Source organism: Esox lucius, chromosome 3, assembly GCF_011004845.1.
Source record: "Esox lucius isolate fEsoLuc1 chromosome 3, fEsoLuc1.pri, whole genome shotgun sequence".
Classification (NCBI taxonomy): domain Eukaryota; kingdom Metazoa; phylum Chordata; class Actinopteri; order Esociformes; family Esocidae; genus Esox; species Esox lucius.
This window is the reverse complement of record NC_047571.1, coordinates 25,608,572-25,626,936: the sequence shown is the minus strand read 5'-3', so window position 1 is coordinate 25,626,936 and position 18,365 is coordinate 25,608,572. Positions and strand designations below refer to the sequence as shown.

The 18,365-nt window shown below is 42.8% G+C and overlaps 1 protein-coding gene across 1 annotated transcript; it reads left to right on the top strand.

Annotated features, from left to right (window-relative positions):
• Positions 1-3,573: 3,573 nt before the first annotated feature.
• Positions 3,574-18,152, top strand: ranbp9 (RAN binding protein 9). The gene is made up of 15 exons (XM_010892841.5): positions 3,574-3,678; positions 4,042-4,260; positions 6,248-6,359; positions 7,098-7,150; positions 9,596-9,763; positions 10,208-10,230; positions 11,485-11,669; positions 12,009-12,121; positions 12,291-12,399; positions 12,582-12,736; positions 12,955-13,105; positions 13,618-13,739; positions 14,043-14,194; positions 15,064-15,175; positions 15,822-18,152. The coding sequence occupies exons 2-15, from the start codon at positions 4,044-4,046 to the stop codon at positions 15,950-15,952; spliced, it is 1,803 nt and encodes a 600-aa protein (XP_010891143.3). The 5' UTR covers positions 3,574-3,678; positions 4,042-4,043; the 3' UTR covers positions 15,953-18,152.
• Positions 18,153-18,365: the final 213 nt, after the last annotated feature.

The window sequence follows — 18,365 nt, the reverse complement described above, 5'->3', positions numbered from 1 at the left end:
ATGCATAGAAAACAATAACAATAAAAATCTATGAGACATATGGATGAAACACAGTTTGTAGGATATACAATTAGCCTATTAACTACACAATGCTGAACACCTGCCCGATACTGTTCATCGCTTAATCCTCATGTTCAGTGAATAATCTGTTGTGCTCAGTTGCATTACCATACCTGTCATGGTCTCTGCACAGGGGCCTGCAACAGCTGCCTCCTCTCCTCTCTCAATCAGCCTGCCTTTGCCACCACTCTCCTCGAGCCACTGGCAAGACGAAGCCCCCTCCCCGTGTCCGAAAGGGATTTTTCAAGCCCCGTCGGAAAGACCAAGCCAACCGTTCAACATGATGCTCCTTCCAAGCCCAGATGTCCGACAATCCACCCACTAGGCAACATTATCGTTACGCTATTTCCACCATTTCCTCTTGTAGTGTGGAACCCTGGAAGTGTTGCCAATTCTGCATGGCCGGGGCCCTAGAGTGGTGCCTTTGTCAAGGGTCACAGTCACTGCTGTGCAGTTACAGCTGTGTCATCACAGCCAGGGGTTGTAATCCTGAGCGCAGTGTAGTATAACAAAAGGAGGATCCTTTAAACATGGCTCTATATTGTCACTCCTACGGAAATACATCATTTTTAATGTGTATGATGGCAAAAAAAACGGCTCTATGAACACAGGAGGCACCTCACTTGGTAGACTGCTGGAAAGACAGTATGGCTTTAGATACAGTTCCAGTATAATAGTAGCTTCTTCCCTTCAATTGTTATTTGTGTTAACTTTTAAGTTAACTTTTTATTTAATTTTATTGTTTTTGGAAATATACATGCCCATTAGATTTTTTTGAAACGTGTTGCTGGCATCAAATTCAAAGTGGCCATATATTCTTCAAGAAACAATAACATTTCTCAGTTTCAACATTTGATATGTTGTCTTTGTACTCTTTTCTATTGAATATAGGGCTCGAATGATTTGCACATCGTTGCATTCTGTTTTTATTTACATTTTACACGGCATCCCAAACTTTTTTTGAAAACGGGGTTGTACAACCCAGGAACCGCTGGGCTAAAATACACTCACCAGCCAATCACTGTCACCCAGATTTAACCTGCACAGAGGGACAGGGCAGGGTTGTGCACTTTCGCCCCTGCTTTTTGTTCTGGCCATTAAACCTCTCTCTCAAATCTTAAAGTGCTCGTGAATCTCAGTAATGTTCACATGATACATTACTTAAGTGTTGTCTTAATCACCCACCAAGATATCAATGGCAAACAACTAAATTAAAACGCAGATCCTTTTTTTTGTCAATTTTGCCTCTTCAGTTCAAGCGATGCCCCGGGTGTGCACTTCATCCCCATTACTTCGATGTCACATGAACAATCACACACGGCAACTATTAGCAACCTATTTCCTAGATAAGGGCTATACTAGCAAACTGATTTAAAGTGTGACAAAGAAATCTCTTCTTGTCCTGAAAGCAAAACATTGTTTGTATGTAAATCCAAAACAAAAAGTCACATAGGACAACGCTACATATTTTCAAGCATGGTGGTGGCTGTATAATTATATGGGTACGGTTGTCATGGTCGCTGATTTTTATTAATGAAAAAAGAAAGGTAAGCACAGGTCAAGTCCTGAGAGAAATATATAGGTGTGCAAAGCTCTTACAAGTGACTACCCCAAAAAAGTCACAGCTGTAATTACAACTAACATGTATTGACTCAGGGGGTTTAACCAAGTTAGGACCTGAGCCCTAAAACCATGATGGAAGACTATCAGAGCCTGATGATTCCCAGCTGTCCTTGTCCACAGCCCACTGTGATGTTTTATCTTTCTCAACCTGAAAGCACCCTGAAATTGACATTTTCTCAGGAGCAGACTTTTTGTACCCTCTAAAACAGGGGTGGGCAATATTTTTCACTGGGGGGCCACACTGAAAATGCCAGAGAGCATCGTGGGCCCGATGACTTTTTTAACCAACATGTCTAAAAACACACAACATAGCTAACTCTGTTACCTGACATATTGTATTTATGCATATTTATTTTCCATGCAAAAAAAAATTCATAATATAACTTAATTTACTTTAACAATGTTTTTTAGTTTTTTTCTGTTAACAACTGTTATTACAGCAGGCAAAGGCCTAAAAAAATCCCTTTTTAGGGTTATTACTCAGCAAATGTTGCAGCATATTTGCCTTAAACTTAACTTTCAACTCAACAGAGTAAGCTACATTACATAAGGTATAGTTTATAAAAGTTATATAGGTATAATAGTTATTAGGGCATACATAAGTCTATGAAATCACTTCTGAAGATTTTCAGTCAAAGCAAATGTTGCTATAATTGCTGTCATCGAACTTAATACAGTATATTTTTATACTACGTGCTTTTACGTAGCGATTCCAGCAGCCCAGACCCAAGAAATCAACTTTTAGGGCAACTCACTCAATATGAACAGGAGAGCCTTGTATGGGCGTTGACAAGTGCGGTGAAGTCAGGAGTAATTTCTGTTGAAGCAGTGTGCGGTACTGCTGCAAGATGTTAATCAGTGAGGCTGCATCTGCGCTTGGACTTGTTGAATTGTAGCATCGGGTGACATTTTTTGTATTTCGCTGCATGCTGGCTCTGGAAGTGCCTCTGCAAATTGTACTCTTTAAAAACGGTGACGATAGCTTAACATATTAAGCAAGTTGCTTTACTTGCGACATCTGCAACAACAACAAAAAATTCCTGTCAATAGCTTTTTAAATACCCTGCTTTCATTATCAACTTTTCTTAGGCTCATTTCCAGAGATCGCTAGCCATTAATTGCGTATAGTACGTACAAATGATAACTTCCGCGCGTGGATTCTGGTGCTGGTACCTACGTATCATAGCAACGCAAATACCTTGTTTCAACTCAGAGGTATTTTAAACAGACAGTATGATACTGCTGTACTTATTACTGGGAGTTCCACGGGACTTTTAATTTGAAATATAAATAAATATGCAACAATAAATAAAGTAACGTTTCTTATCTTGGCCAGGTCTGCTCTAAAACCTGTGATAATTGTTAAAACTGAATATAAAAATTACTAATTCTACTTTGGTCAAATGACTAATTTTACATGCTGGCCAGCTGAATATTTTCGAATTTCTTGATGATTGCTCTGGCTTTAAAAGGCCATGTACTCTCATAATCTCCAGGCAGCACATTCAGAACAGAACTAGCCATTCTCTGGATCCCGACTTGTCTCTAGGTTTCTGCCTTTTTATAGTTTCTCCTTGACACACCATATTGATCTTTTGGGTTTTATGAAGGGGTATCTGTACAGGCACCCTGTAACAACTGCTGATATAAACAAGGCTTCACTTAAAAACAATGATTACAACTTTTTAATTTTCCTCAATGATGTCCAGATGCCTTACTTCCCCCTACAGTTATTCCTGGCATTGCATAGGCCTAACCATGTCTGGAGCATAAATTAAAATGTAAAAACTTCACACATTTCAGAAAGAAAATTAGCTCGGGTTCCTGCCTAAAAAGTAGACTAGGCTGCATATGATAAACTATTAGTGAAAAATATAAGGATAAAATATCGAGGAGTTTATATTCAAGTACTTTCCAGTCCTCAAGGAAGTGCGACGGGACTCTCTAAACCAATCAGATTTGTGGATTAGCACCGACAACAAACAAAAGATCGAGGTTAGCTGTACTTGTCGATGTCTAGCTGCTCTAACGTTAATCATATCTGCGAAATAGATCTTGTCGTACATTTTGAACTTTCCAAAATAATTTAGCTAGATGGGTGTTATTTGTTAAATTCGCTGTAAAAGCTATGTATTTAGCTAATGTCAGCTAACGTTACGGAGGTATTTTGGCAATACGCTTCTTTAGGTTTCTAGTTAGCTAACGTAGTAGCTAGCTTGTTTGTGGCTAGCAATACTAGCCAGCTAACGTTAGCTAGCTAGTTAAACTATCGAGCTTCTAAAAGACTTGACAGTTTGTGGGGCATTTTGCTTATACGTTTATTGAATCGTTGACTGACAAGCCATTCTAACTTGATAGCCATGTCTGGACAGTCATCGGGCTGTGGGTTTCTAATGTCGGTTGTTGTTCACGGAGATTCGGCTCTGAACGAACAGGAAAAGGAGCTCAACCTGCGACTAAGGCGGCTCTATCCAGCCGTAAATGAACTTGAAACACCGCTCCCCCGATCCTGGAGCCCGAAGGACAAATTCAGTTACATTGGCCTTTCTCAGAACAATCTTCGAGTGCACTACAAAGGTAAATGACATAAAATAAAGTTACTGACAGCAAATTGCAAGCTGATTGTGATAGCAAGCTACCTACTGTTCATGACAGTGAATTGCTAAAGTGTTAGCGGCTCATCTCGGCAATAGTTGGCTAAAAACAAAGCGACCGAGCTAATCCGTTAGCTAATGAAGTTAGATTGCTAGCTAATATTGATCAACAACAAGAAGACTCCTTACAAATCAACTGGCAGAGTCTCCATCTATAACAAGATAAACACCGCTTTGCCAGCTATAGCAAGCCTGCCAGTTGGGCGAGATGTTGCTTTAAATCACATAACTAATCCTGCCTTGCTGTATGTCAAACCTAGAAAAGGTTAAATACATTTAAAAAAAAAATATATATTTTAAACATTATATGTGGCTAACGTTAACTGGCATGTTGTATTGTACATTTGAAGTAATTTCTGCTAACTAGAAACTACAAGCTCCGGAAATAAACAAGTCACAACAGCTGGTTAGGCTAGTTTTATTTGCAGGGCCCACTGTCCGGTGGGTAACTGCTAACTTTCTTGTCATATAAGAGCCCCGGATTGAAAAGTTATTTTAGCTGCTTGTCAAGTTGGCACCGACATTCGCAATCTAGCTTTGATGTCAAGCTGACAAGGCAAAATAACACGTCCATACATTACCATGTACAAGCCAGATTGACATAGCAGGCCTAAGCTATATTAGCCATCCTAGCTAACATAATAGAATACTTCATATGCTTCCTTAGCATTACCCTTTTTGTAGATGGCTAATATTTTTGTCAAATGCTTTTACTTCTAGCTACTCAATCAGTTGTCATATCTGTGTATTTAGCAAGTAAATTGTTAGTGTTAGGAGTACGACGTCAATGGATGGTGTGACAATAAAATAGTCTCTGGGTTAGAACCTGAAGGTAGTCTTCCATATCTATAGTTGTGTAATACCAGGTAATGGAAGCAATTGTGCAGTTTTGCTCCACTTTATTTTTAGTGTTGAGTTCAGTTTCTGTGCTGTCAAGTTAGGAGTTTGGTATTTACTTAGAAAAAATTTGTAATTTATTGTCATTGTACTTCCTTCATGGAAGTATTAGACCCTACAGTACATGTTCTGCTGTAAACAATCTCTTCCTAGTATGTGATGTATCTGGAGAACAGCATAATGGCTTTACATATCCTCTTGTTGCTATGCACATGCTCTATGCCTGCCTGGTGATGCAAACTTTCAACAATTCACCACACCGCATAGCTAAACAAAACGGGTCAGTTGAGACTTGACACTGAGACTGGCAATATCATCTTGGTCACAGTAAATAAGTAGAGCCTGTGCCCGGATTAACATTGTTTCTAATGAAACAAGATTTGCGTGGCACTTATTGACAGCTCATTGAAAATATAATTGAACATATCTATTACTCTGGAGGAGATTGTCTGCTAAATGATGAAAATGTGAACATGTTTAATTAAGAAAGGCCTAGAAGTTCCCAACCTTCTTCAGTTACTGTACCACGAAACAGATATTTGCTCTGCTGGGAGCACCCCTGAGGTGCCCCTTTGTGTTAATTTTACCAGTTAGCCTATGATGTCAAGGGTTTTCTCAAGTGCCCCTTGTGGATAGGCCAAGTATCCCCAAGGGGTCCTAGTACCTCTGGTTGGGAACAACTGGCCTAGGTAATGTGTGTGCCTTGTTGGACCACTGTGTTTATGGGGATATGATTATATCTGTTCACTTACCATTTGTATCTTTCTGTCTGGTTTTACTTAGCTCCACAAGAAACGGAACTATGCTAATGCTGAATTGCAATCCTACAACCAACCCCATTCCGCAGTAGTAGTTACCTGATAAAGTTACCTGATAAAATGGTTGCCTTTGGGATTGTTGGCCAGGTTTAAATTCAGACATTATTCTTATCCAATCATTCAGTTCACGGTGTTGCCAGCTCGGTAAAAGCTGTGGTTTGAATTGGATAATGGACTGTCTTGTTTCACCCACAGGTCATGGAAAGACCCCTAAAGATGCAGCGTCTGTACGAGCCACTCATCCAATCCCGGCTGCCTGCGGGGTCTACTACTTTGAGGTGAAAATCATCAGCAAAGGCAGAGATGGGTAAGGTGGAAACACAGAATTGAGACACCCACCGATTATGCGCTACCCACCATAAACCATTTCACCTCAGCAATCATTGGCTACAGTTGATCCTGACTGAACCAAACTAATAGGCCTGTAGGTAATTTGTTTCCTATCATTAATGTGTACATGTGTTTGAGACCCTTGTATTTTTTTGCAACTGAAAAGGTTTTGCTGTGGTTAGCACTGGGCAGTAATGAATAGGCTATGGATCTGATGTCCGTCATTTGGCTGATCACATCTCAGGACAGTTACGTATTGACCTTTGCATGAGGATCGCGTCTGTAGCTTTGAGATCATTCAGGAAATTCCCTTGAGATGCAATTTAGATGTCCACTGCTATATGAACCAAGACGTTTATGAAACTTGTGTACACATGTTCACACACACTTATTTTTCTATCCTTGTGGGGACCAGAAAACTGATTTCATGTTTCCAATCCCCTAACCCTAATCTCAACCTCTAACCTAACACCTAACTCATATCGTGTAAACCTGAAAGTAATCCCAGTTCTAACACCCACCCAAATTGTTAGTTATACCTCAAACCTATGCTGTAAATAGCCTTTTTCCTCAGGGACCGGGATAAAAACCTTGGGGGACTGATCTGTTAAATTGTACTGACTTTGTGTGGCCTTCTGGTCCCCACAAGTATAACAAGACCTTATAACACACTGGCTCATGAGTTATTACAAGTGACCATGCACTCTCTCGTCAGGTACATGGGGATCGGTCTCTCGGCTCAAGGTGTCAACATGAACAGACTCCCTGGTAAGGCAACACTGTTGAAAGTAGAGTTGGCTGAGGTCTGTTACGATCCCATTGACAATGAGACAATAGATGTGATGTTATATTTATATATCTGGCAGGGTTGTGAGGGTTCGGAAGAGCAGCATGCCATACCTGACATGTTTAACACGTATTGTTGTTAGTCCTTAAACCTCATGCAAGAGGATGTGGATTATAGAAAGAGCGGAGGAAAGCTAGGCAGGTTTCACTGTGTTTTTCCTTCCTTTCCAATGTCGAGCCTTGATAATTGTGGCTTCACAGCTGCCACTGTGGTAATGGCTTATTGTTTAAACATTTCTTTTGAATGTGACTTGTTTGCCTATTCATAGCCTGGGGTACTTTGTCATGATCAGTCATCAAATGACTCTATAGTCGTGATGGGTTTTCCATCTTGGTGGTTTACGAATTGCCTACATATATCTCTAGAACTGTTAGGCTAGAGGGAGAGCAAACAATTGCACCGTAGATTAATTCAATAGGATGTGTAAACCACGTAAATGATATATGGTAAGGCTAGGCATGCTAAATATTTGTTTATAGAAGTTAGGCCTGGCACTAACACTTTCATTATTTGTTTGAAATATTTTCATTTGCAATAATTGTTCATTTTCACTGTGTGACTTTTGTAATGATTCAACTAGAGCCTGCTTTAATGCGTTACTCCTGCAGATTGAACCGCCCCCCAAAAATGACGGTTCTATCACGGATGTTGGGCCATTTTCCAGATATTGCCCGGCCTTAGTTGAAAACTCTGCCCTTGTCTGTATGTCTTTGTTTATACTGCCTCTTTCCTAAGGAGGATCTGTAAGAACATTTGGTTTGTGAATTATCCCCGCCTAGAGTCGTACAATGGCACACTGTGTGAATTGTTAACTGAATTCTGTTTAGCGTTGGCCTGGTTTGGAAGATGTGCCAGTGTGGGGAACATTTAGTGTTTCTATCTGGACTGTCTGTTCTGTGTGAAATGCATGATTGTGTGACTGTATTAGTGATCTGTGTGTGGGTGTGACCCAGTGAGCCAGCCGGGCTGCGCCTCTCCTCTGATATGCCAGCGCTGGTAAGGGGTCTCCTGTTTGCATGCTCTGCTCTGTGGGGTGTTATCAGGCCTTGTAAGGTGCCTCTTCCTGACGCTTTCTTATGCGCCCCAAATGGTACCCTATTCCCAGTGAAGTGCACTACTTCTGATCAGATCCCAACAGCCATGGGTCAAAAGTAGTGCTCAATTCAGGGTGCCATTTGTTATGCACAGTGTCACTTATTTCCTGACAGGGGATGAGACGGGCCTAGTGAGGAGCCACAGCACTGTAATGTAGAGCACTCCGATAACATGGTAGCCATAGCCAAAAGCAGTGCCAGGTCTTGGCTAAGTAATCATCAACTGATATTTGCTAAGTCTTGCTAATTAAAACTGTTGTTAAAGCAATTTCGGGTCTGGGAGCTTTGTGAACCACAAAATAACTGTTGGTATTTGTCCTCGGGGAAACCTAATAACACACACTGTAGTAAAAACAAACCAATCCTGTATGAATTTGACATTAAACCAGAGACCTAAGTAGGATTGTTAGTTAGCCCAATACACAATCCGTGGTTAATAGAATAACAAGGTAAACTCTGCTAGGCATCCATAATATCAGTTATATAGTTTGCACCCTTTTTTAATACAACAAAGTGTTGATTTACTTTGTTTCCAAACACTGGAGTGAATAAAGCTTACTTTGTCTTCTGGTGGGGCGTGATATTAGTTAGTGTAAGTTGGGGTGCAGTCTATTCATTGATCAGTCCAAACATTGCTACTCCAGAAGACCTCTTAAAAACACAAACAAAAAATAAATATCTAAATATTCTAACCGGTGGCGCGCGAGATACTTCATATATTCTAAGTGTAGCGTCCTGTTTACATTACAGTACAAGAGTAAACAAGTAAACCCAAAAGGTGCCTTACTTTACATGTTCATTTACACGATGTGTCAGTTTACATGGGGCCATGCTGACGCAAGCAGAGAGGGTTGTGGGCTGCTTATCAAGTGATATGTCCCCTTGATAACTCCAACAGCCCCTTATCAGAGTCCACTCTCCGGTCTTCATAGGCTACATGAGGCAGCATATACAAAATATATTTAACTCCCCAAAACTGAAAAAGAAGTTGGCTTCTTGCCTAACCCCCCTCCCCTTTTCGTAGCCTTAAGCCAGTTATAAATTTAGCCCATTTCAACATGCAAACTCACCTGCAATTTTCCCTCGTTGGCCCCCAGACAGAAACAAAATCAAATTCCGAAGTCTAAATCTCAGCGGATATTTCAATCAGACGATTTGCACAGGACAAGTACCATGTTTATAAAGAATATTGGTAATAAAGTAATTACCCCAGAATGTCTGTCATTCCAGTACCCAGTGTCACTATTCTATTTATTTCCCCTACCGACCCAGGTTGGGACAAACACTCGTATGGTTACCATGGAGACGATGGCCACTCCTTCTGCTCCTCCGGCACGGGGCAGCCGTACGGCCCCACATTCACCACGGGAGACGTGATTGGCTGCTGTGTCAACCTCATCAACAACACCTGCTTCTACACAAAGAACGGTCACAGTTTAGGTACGGAGCACACCTGCTTTAAAAGGTGGAATGTTATTTGTAGAGTGGAAATCGACAGTAGTGCATTCAGTACCATTGGCATTCGGTTGCTAAGTGTTCTGGAGAGTTACTGGGGATATCCCGAACTGGACACGTGCATTTTAACTTAGCCGTATTGGGCGTTGGGTCTGGAAAGGTCTTCTGGTACTGGAAGTCAGAGGGGTTCACCATATTGATCAGTGTCCCTGCATGTGTTTACAAAGCGGTAGTTTATAGAGACAGAAGTCAAGGCAACCCTATTCACAAACATCTACTGTCTGCCCTGCAAGGCTTGCCCTTTGAACAGATGAAGTCATTGTTTTAGACTCTATAATGTCAAACTGAATTATTGTTTCAATAGATGGGTTAGGATATTCAGAGGGCGGTTGTATGCTGATGGTCTGTTTCTTTTCTCCGATCCTCCAGGAATAGCCTTTACAGATCTACCGGTAAGTTTCATTCCCATTTCATATTGTCTTGTGTAGGGAGGCCTGGATTTTCACGAGGTGAAGGGAAATTCTGCTTATATGCTGCACTCTAGAGATTGACTTCAAAGATTTTATTAATCTGGGGGGTGTTTTTAGCTGTATTTGAGTAGTGTTTTTTTTTGTTTACATTTAGTTTAACAGTAAACCCTGATGTGGATTAAGACATTGTGTGCTAACGTTATGTAACATATATTATGTTAATCGTGAATCAGTGGGTTCAATATCAAGGATTGAAATGAACATTAAACAGCTTTCAATCTTAGACTTGTAAAGAAAGCATGTTCTGATGATTGTTGCATGGAAGACCTGATATCGAATGTCGTTTCAGAACAATTTTTTGTTACCAAGTCAGTTATTTACATTTCAGAGGCTACTGCACAGTCCCCCATCAGCAGAATGGCTACGTGTGTGCAGATGAAATAAGGCCACATTAGCCAGAACTATAATCCATTAAGCAGAGAAACAGCATTGGCTGCAAGCCAGCATTCATATTTTTCTGGGCTCTATGCTGCATCCACTCTGTCAGAGCAACCATTCTCTCTCCTGAACCTTGAAACCAGGGACCTCCAGGGTCATGGTTAATAGGCACTGAAAGAAGGGGGGGAAAAAATACCTGACACTGGGAGAGTGCTAGATTTACGTCCAATTAATGCAGATTTAAATTTTCTGTTGTGAAATATTTTGCCACCGAGTGCTTAGTGAACCAGTTTTCACCAGTCCCCTTGCGACTCAAACTGCATCGGCTGTCTCAGATCTAGTGTGGACAAAAGCAAACACAAGCTTTTCATTTCAGAATGCCGATTGGTGTGTGCCAATATAAAAGTACAACAATATAATAGCATTCCAATATCCTGAACCAACTGGAATGTGAAATGCTTTTAACCACAACTGTGTCAGGCAAACAAAGGTGCGTTAGCTTAGAGACTGCCCTGTACTGGGTGTATTCTTAATTGCTCCCCATCGCGAAACATTACGCAATGCGAAATGATTTCCGTAAATACACCTCTGATACCTGGTAACTCTGCTGCTTGACATCTCTTGCTTGTGAAATATAATTTTAGCGTTCTAGGATATTGGGACCTTTGTGTCATCTGAGGGTATTATGTGATCGCAGTGGATTTAAGAGGAGAAATGTGTTAATATTATCAAGTATGTTTCAACCATCCACATTGAGAGTCAGAATGTGTTGTCCTGATCCATGTTGACTCTCCTCAGCCCAACCTGTACCCCACCGTGGGGCTGCAGACCCCAGGGGAGGTGGTTGATGCAAACTTCGGCCAGCACCCCTTTGTGTTTGACATCGATGACTACATGCGTGAATGGAGGACCAAGATCCAGGCCCAGATTGATAGATTCCCCATAGGGGACAGAGAGGGAGAGTGGCAATCCATGATCCAGAAGTGAGTCCCCTCCCATGTAGCTTTTCACCAATGGAAACGTAAAACTACACCTCGGATTGTCTACCGATGTAACTGCCTTATTAATTGCTCCTAATATAAACGTTATTAAATTATTTTGTAACCAATTTCCAAACGTTCCTAATAATATGTAAAGTATTTGTCATGCTGCTTGCTTAGCCAGTACCTCTAGCATCAAACCTAGTGCTTCTGCTTCCCAAACACAAGCCACCGTTCACCCTAAAGCATCTTAAAAGTTTCTGCTAAACAGAACCGTCCATTGCATTGCCTGGAGTGTTTATTATTCTCCCTGAGTTTGGTTTCTCCCATCGGTCTCCACAGAATGGTGGCGTCTTACCTGGTCCACCATAGTTACTGTGCCACAGCCGAAGCCTTCGCCAAATCCACTGACCAGGCTGTGCACGAGGAGCTGGCCTCCATCAAAAACCGACAAAGTAACCCACTATTAAAATCAACCCATATTTTTAGGAAATGCTAGCCTAGATGTTATGGGGGAATTGGGTCTAGGGTGACTTGTTTTTTTCATGTTTTTTCACATTGACTCTCTGGTCCTTGGAGATGTGTGAAATATCCTAATAATCTGTGAATGGGCTGTGCCTGCAGAGATCCAGAAGCTGGTGTTGTCAGGCAGGATGGGGGAAGCCATTGAGACAACTCAACAGCTGTACCCCAGCCTCCTGGAGAGGAACCCTGACCTCCTATTCATGCTGAAGTGAGTCGCGTCCGGCGATGGGCAGCTTTAAACCCTGCGGGGAAGTTCAGGACGTTACAACTTGGCGTTAACATTTCTGCAAAGGTTGATGCATGTGCTTTGAGTTTGATTGTAATGGCTTGTCCTAAGCTTTGTAAACCTCCCACACACACACACACACACACACACACACACACACGCAGGGTTAGACAGTTCATCGAGATGGTGAACGGGACAGACAGTGAGGTGCGCTGCCTGGGAGGACGCAGCCCCAAGTCCCAGGACAGTTATCCAGGCTCACCCCGCACCTTCAGCAGCCCCAGTCACAAAGCCAGTGGCTCCCAGGCCTACCTCACAGGTACAGTCACACACCCCAAGATGTTAATGTACAGTCACTACACCTTCGTGTTAATGCACGTGTCTGGTATTTTTTTGTTGCTGCAAACCGTCGAAGGCCTTAATGAATATGATCCGCGCTAATCGGGAAGTGCGCTTGACTTGGCCAGCCGTCCTCCTTGTGTTAATCTGACGTTGTTGTTGTTGTTGTTATTGTCACAACTCCTGGTTGCTCCCCAGGGTTCGACGGTGGCTGCTGTAATGGGGTGACCTCCAGTAAGGTACACCCCTCCCCCCACAGTCACAAGCCCTGCCCCTCGGGCCCCACCCTCCCTGCGCCTGAGCTCAGTACCCTAAATGGTGGCCACAGCCTGCAGCAGCCCAGCACCAGGTACTGAACGTGAAAGGGCTATTATGTACTGAATATCGGAGACTGGGCAAATGTTACCGTTGTCTGGTGACCCGTTTCACGTCCGCCACTTGCAGTGTGGACATGTCATGGACAGAGAATATTTAGGGAACTTATGTACCAAGTTTATTATTGCCATTGGTGGAGGTTGCTGCTAAAATGTATCCGATCCATAAAAACAATTAAGAAGGAAAAAAAATCTGTATGGCTCTTCAATGAATGTACAATAAACCAAAACACATTACAGGCCTTCATCTCCTGTCAGGAAAAGCACAGTCATCATGATCCTGCAAATGTATACCGACGGTAGAGACGTTTAGTGGTTTCAGAAATACAGTTGGGTTATGGAGGAAACGGTACAGTGTTCATCTTTTGATACCGTGTTCATCTTTGACAAATTGGGTGACCAATTTGTGTGACCTTATCATGGGACCCCTTGCGGAGAATGCAGTGGCAACTAATTAATGTGCGACCTGTTTGTATCTTCCTCCCAGTACTGATGTGGACATGGAGGTAGATCACTTCACCAATGGACTGACCGAGTCCTCTTCTAATGGCTTCCTCAATGGTACCTCTAAACACGCAGGCCAGCCTGAGGACTGTGAGGCGGACATGGGTGAGTGACATGAAGCTATAATCAGTGTTTTAACTAACAGAGTCATGAATGCATCCTCTTTTTCGCTACTGGTTAATCATGAGGTGTTTTAAGTTTTCTTTTACATATCAATGGATATATATCAACAGTTTAATAGATTCCCCACATTGTTTCTTTATAAAATATACATATTTGAATGTCAAGGAACCTTTTCAGCCTGACTGAAATATGTCTGGCTCTTTCAAAACGATTTTTCTTCCACGGGTGAATGTACGCTCCCCCCCCCCGGCGTGACGACCTCTGTTAACGGGCTCTGTCCCACAGAGGTGGAGTCTACCCAATCCAAGAAACAGCTGTGCGGAGGAAGCCAGGCAGCTGTCGAGAGAATGATCCGCTTTGGTCGGGAGCTCCAGAGCATGAGTGAGCACCTACGCCGTGAGTGTGGGAAGAACTCTGTCAACAAGAAGATGCTCAAGGTACCACATTAGATGAATAGCCCTTCCACTTGTGAGTCTTTGTAAAGTTATTGAGCCAACCTTCTGGTCTAACAATCCAGCACCAGGGTTATCTCAGAACCACCTACATTATCAACATCACTGAGGAGGATTTGTCTCATCGTAACACCACCACCGCTTAGCTCTGATTGGGGAGCATTATTTTGGGAGCACTGGGTTCCTTATAAAATAATCACTCAGAAATGTTGTAATGAAGCTTTTTCGTACTGACTAATGTTGCACCTTCACCACAGTAAAAACGGGTAGTTTCTAGCCCATCTATGTCCGAAAATCTGAAACATGGCTGGAATTGTTATGACAGCAAGCTGTCCTTGCTGTCCCCTTGTTCTGTGCTACCTTGTTTTTGGAGGCACTGAATAGGTAACATTAGAATAACCTGGTTTAGGAATATCAGATGCAGTCTGCTGTAGGAAGAAAAATTGGCAATATGCAGTAGGTCAGACCATTTGACCTGGTTTGGCTAGAAGCACAGTCTTAAAAGAACAATTTTCCACCTATTTTTAATTAAAAAAAACATTTAGCATTTACTGTGAATCATTTTTTTTTTATATGCCATAACGTGCTTCAGCGTTAGCTAGAATTCATATTTGGCTAATATTGGCTGTATCTCAATCAATTAACATTCAGGTGCAACTAAATTGTACGTGGTGTCCCTAGCTTGGCTGGTGTCCGTTTGACCACTGGAATGTCAACTAGGAACCATATAGTCTCTTACTCCTCCTTTTTAATCTTATTTCTTTTCACTTCAATGTCCTGCCATGTCTTCTTTCAAGCCTCCTCCTATCTTTACTCTATTTCATTTCTTCTTTTCAAATTCTACCCCTCTCCAGGATGCATTCAGTCTGCTGGCCTACTCTGACCCATGGACCAGCCCAGTGGGCTACCAGCTGGACTCGATTCAGAGGGAACCAGTGTGTTCCACACTTAACAGTGCAATATTAGGTAGGTATATTACCACTGGTGAGAAAAGACCATCAATTCTAGGGCTGGGTTTTGCCATGGACTATGCAATGTAAACACCTTACTGAAGTGCTGATTTTGATATGTTTAGCGACATAAAGGTTTGAAATATATTGCTCATCATATTGTTCACCTGCTGCAAAGGGATGAGAGGGAAACATGAGAAACTGTATAGATCAGTTGTGGAAACTTAAGGCTAAAACCAAATTTAATCTCTATTTAAAAAGATGTGTGATCATTTGGCATTATGTGTCTGGGAGCGTCTCTGCAAGTCTGGGAGCGTTTTGATTAGAATAATGCCATCTACCATTCTAGTGGTGGCTACAGCAGTCTGACATTTTAGGCTTGTAATGTTTCTAATCTAAAGGTAAGTAATGTTTGAAATTAATCAAGGACGTATTTTCTATGATCAATGTAGACCAGAACAGTGTCGTTGATGTTCTTTCTCCCCCCGTTAGGACTCCTCCTAGTTCTGTCCGCTCTGTTCTAAGCCGCTCTGAAGTAAACAAAAGACATGTTCCCAAACGACGTACCTCTCAGGGACGGAGTCCTATTTCGTTGCTTGAACTGTAAGAAATGAACTGGATATGAAGGTGTCACTCAGTGCGCTTCTCTTCTCTACCCTCAGAGACTCACAACCTGCCCAAGCAGCCCCCTCTGGCTCAGGCGGTGGGACAGGCCGCCCAGTGCCTGTCCATCATGGCACGCTCCGGAAGCGGCTCGTGCGCCTTCGCTGCTGTGGATGATTACCTGCATTAGCCACAGGCCGGGCACATGGCGCCCCCCCCTCCCACCCCACCCTCCCCCCTGACAAACTCCCAAGGCTGAGCCCCGGGCCGTGTTCAGGTACTCCACCCTTCTCTGGAAACTAGCACTTGTTCACTCCTCCTCCACATGCATTTGAAATAATTGGATTGGTGCAAGAATGGCCGGTTGGTGTTCCCACCATATTCCTTACAGCAGTCCATTCCTTTGTAATCCAATGGGCGGGAGTGAACGTGTGCACCCTTTGGAAAAGAGTGGAGAATCGGGACTTCTCCCTAGCGTCACAAACTGTGATGGGAGTCATGCAAGCCTGCCCACATTATTTTAGTTGATGGGGGGGGAGGTGGGGGGGCAAAGACTAGCCAACTGATACATCCTCCACCCTGACTGTGGCGAACCCTGCAGGGTATTTCATATCCACGATCCCAAACTAGGCAACTGTGCAAAGGTGCACCACACTGACCTGAAGAACAAGCAGCTTTCCAGTGACCGCAACGTTAGTGACCCGCGGTGGGCAGCCTGTCGACAGTCTACCTTTCGTAACCCAGTTTGTACACTTTAAACCCCCGACCAACGATGTGCGCCAACACGACGTCCTGCGCCAGACGGGCCGATGTCACTGCGAGTATTCTGACCGTTCTAGTCTAGTTCTGCACCGGGTTAGCGGAGTGCGCTAGCCCGTCCCACCTCGAGGATCCGACTCGCGCGGCGCAAAAGATGACAAAGACCCTGGACATCCGTGGCTGGTGACGCATGGGGACTTGAGACTTGAAGAAGCCAGTAAGAGAATCCACAGTCCGGACTTGTCTTGTTTTCTTTTAAAAAGTAGTTTATTTTGGTGAGGGGTGGGGTGGGGTGGGGGGGGTTGTTAGGGAGGAAGGGAGTCTAGGCAGTTTGTTTCTGTTCCCTGGTTTACAAGGCATGGTGAAAATTATTATTCTTATTATTCTTGCATACACAGTATATTTGTTGAGCGTCGGCAAGAGTGAATTTCACCGAATAATAAAGGACCCAATCCCATTAATCCTTACTAGTGAAAAGTGTCAGCTTGTCTACATGTTAACATTTCTATGAAACAAAAAAAATATCAATAGAGTAAAATATTTAGCTACCAAAAGAAAGGAAACAAAAAAAAAAAAAGACCTTCTAAGCTTCACACTTTGTGTGGAGTTAGTGGAGACTTGTGTCAATGTTATTACACTGTGGTTGAGAAGTTAACGCTTTCCATGGCTACCCCAGTACCCAACCTGTTCCCCAACTGCACAGCAGGCTTGATGCAATGTTATCTGTTCTTATTTCCTAATGTCTTCATGTTATCGCGTGTCCTTTACCCACAAAGAACTCAGGAGCCAAAAAACCTTTCTCCTTGATTTTGACTTAGTTCTAATTGAATGTGTCTCTACTGCAATGAAGGGCTTTTCAGACTTTGATAAACTCAGACCTGGTTAGCGGATTTGCTTTGTGTTGAACCGGCAGCAAGCTAGCACCTGAACTTTCTTGATGTATGTTAGCCTCCCAGGATGTGTTGCCCTATTTTGGGGCTAGCCTAGTGTTAACCATAGCAGCGTGTGGTGGCAATAGGCTAACTAGGTCAAGAGCATGTCATGTTGGGGGGGTCTTAAGGTTAACCTCTGGCCCCCCCTATAGTTTTCATAGCTTTTAGCGAATCACACCCAGTGACACAAGTCTTGGGGTATAATGGTGTGTGTTTGAGAGCGCACCTAAAGCAGCGTCTAACCTATCACTTAGCTTTAATGAACCTATACTCTGTGCAATATCTCAAACATGCATCTTTTCAGGTATGAAAAGCCCTTAGGCTATTTTTGAGTTTAGTAGAACACTTGTCAACCACATCCATCCCAATAGAAACAGGCTTTAATCAAAGGCTAGCACTTTGTAGACAGGTGCATTACACTACGCTTGGGTCAACGTCGGCAGCACTTCCTGTGAATCTGATCTCGGCTAGGGTCGGGAAAATAGCCTTTAATATGCAAATTGTCACCAGTGCAATGTGCTTTGCCTAGAACACGCCTTTGATTGAATCCTGGTCTAGCTCTTTCCTTGTTCCTGGTTACGGGATCCCCTTCTGGCCTTTAGTAGTCCCCATGGCAAAAATAAAAATAACAGTATTGTCAAATGCACTGTGGTTACCACATTTACAATAAAGAAACCAATATCTAGGAAGGCGACATTGCAGCTGTGTTTTAGACTGTGTTTTTGTGCTTGCAGCCGCAGAGGATCCAGAACCATGTCCGTATAAATCATCAGAGTAGGAGTTTTGATTACGGATCAGCTTTCAAATCACAATAAGAACATGTAAGCAGGGAGACCTGATCCTAGATGAGCACTCCTACTGTGAGACTAGGGCACCAGAATGCTAGGGCTTAAAGTAAACGCTAACACATTA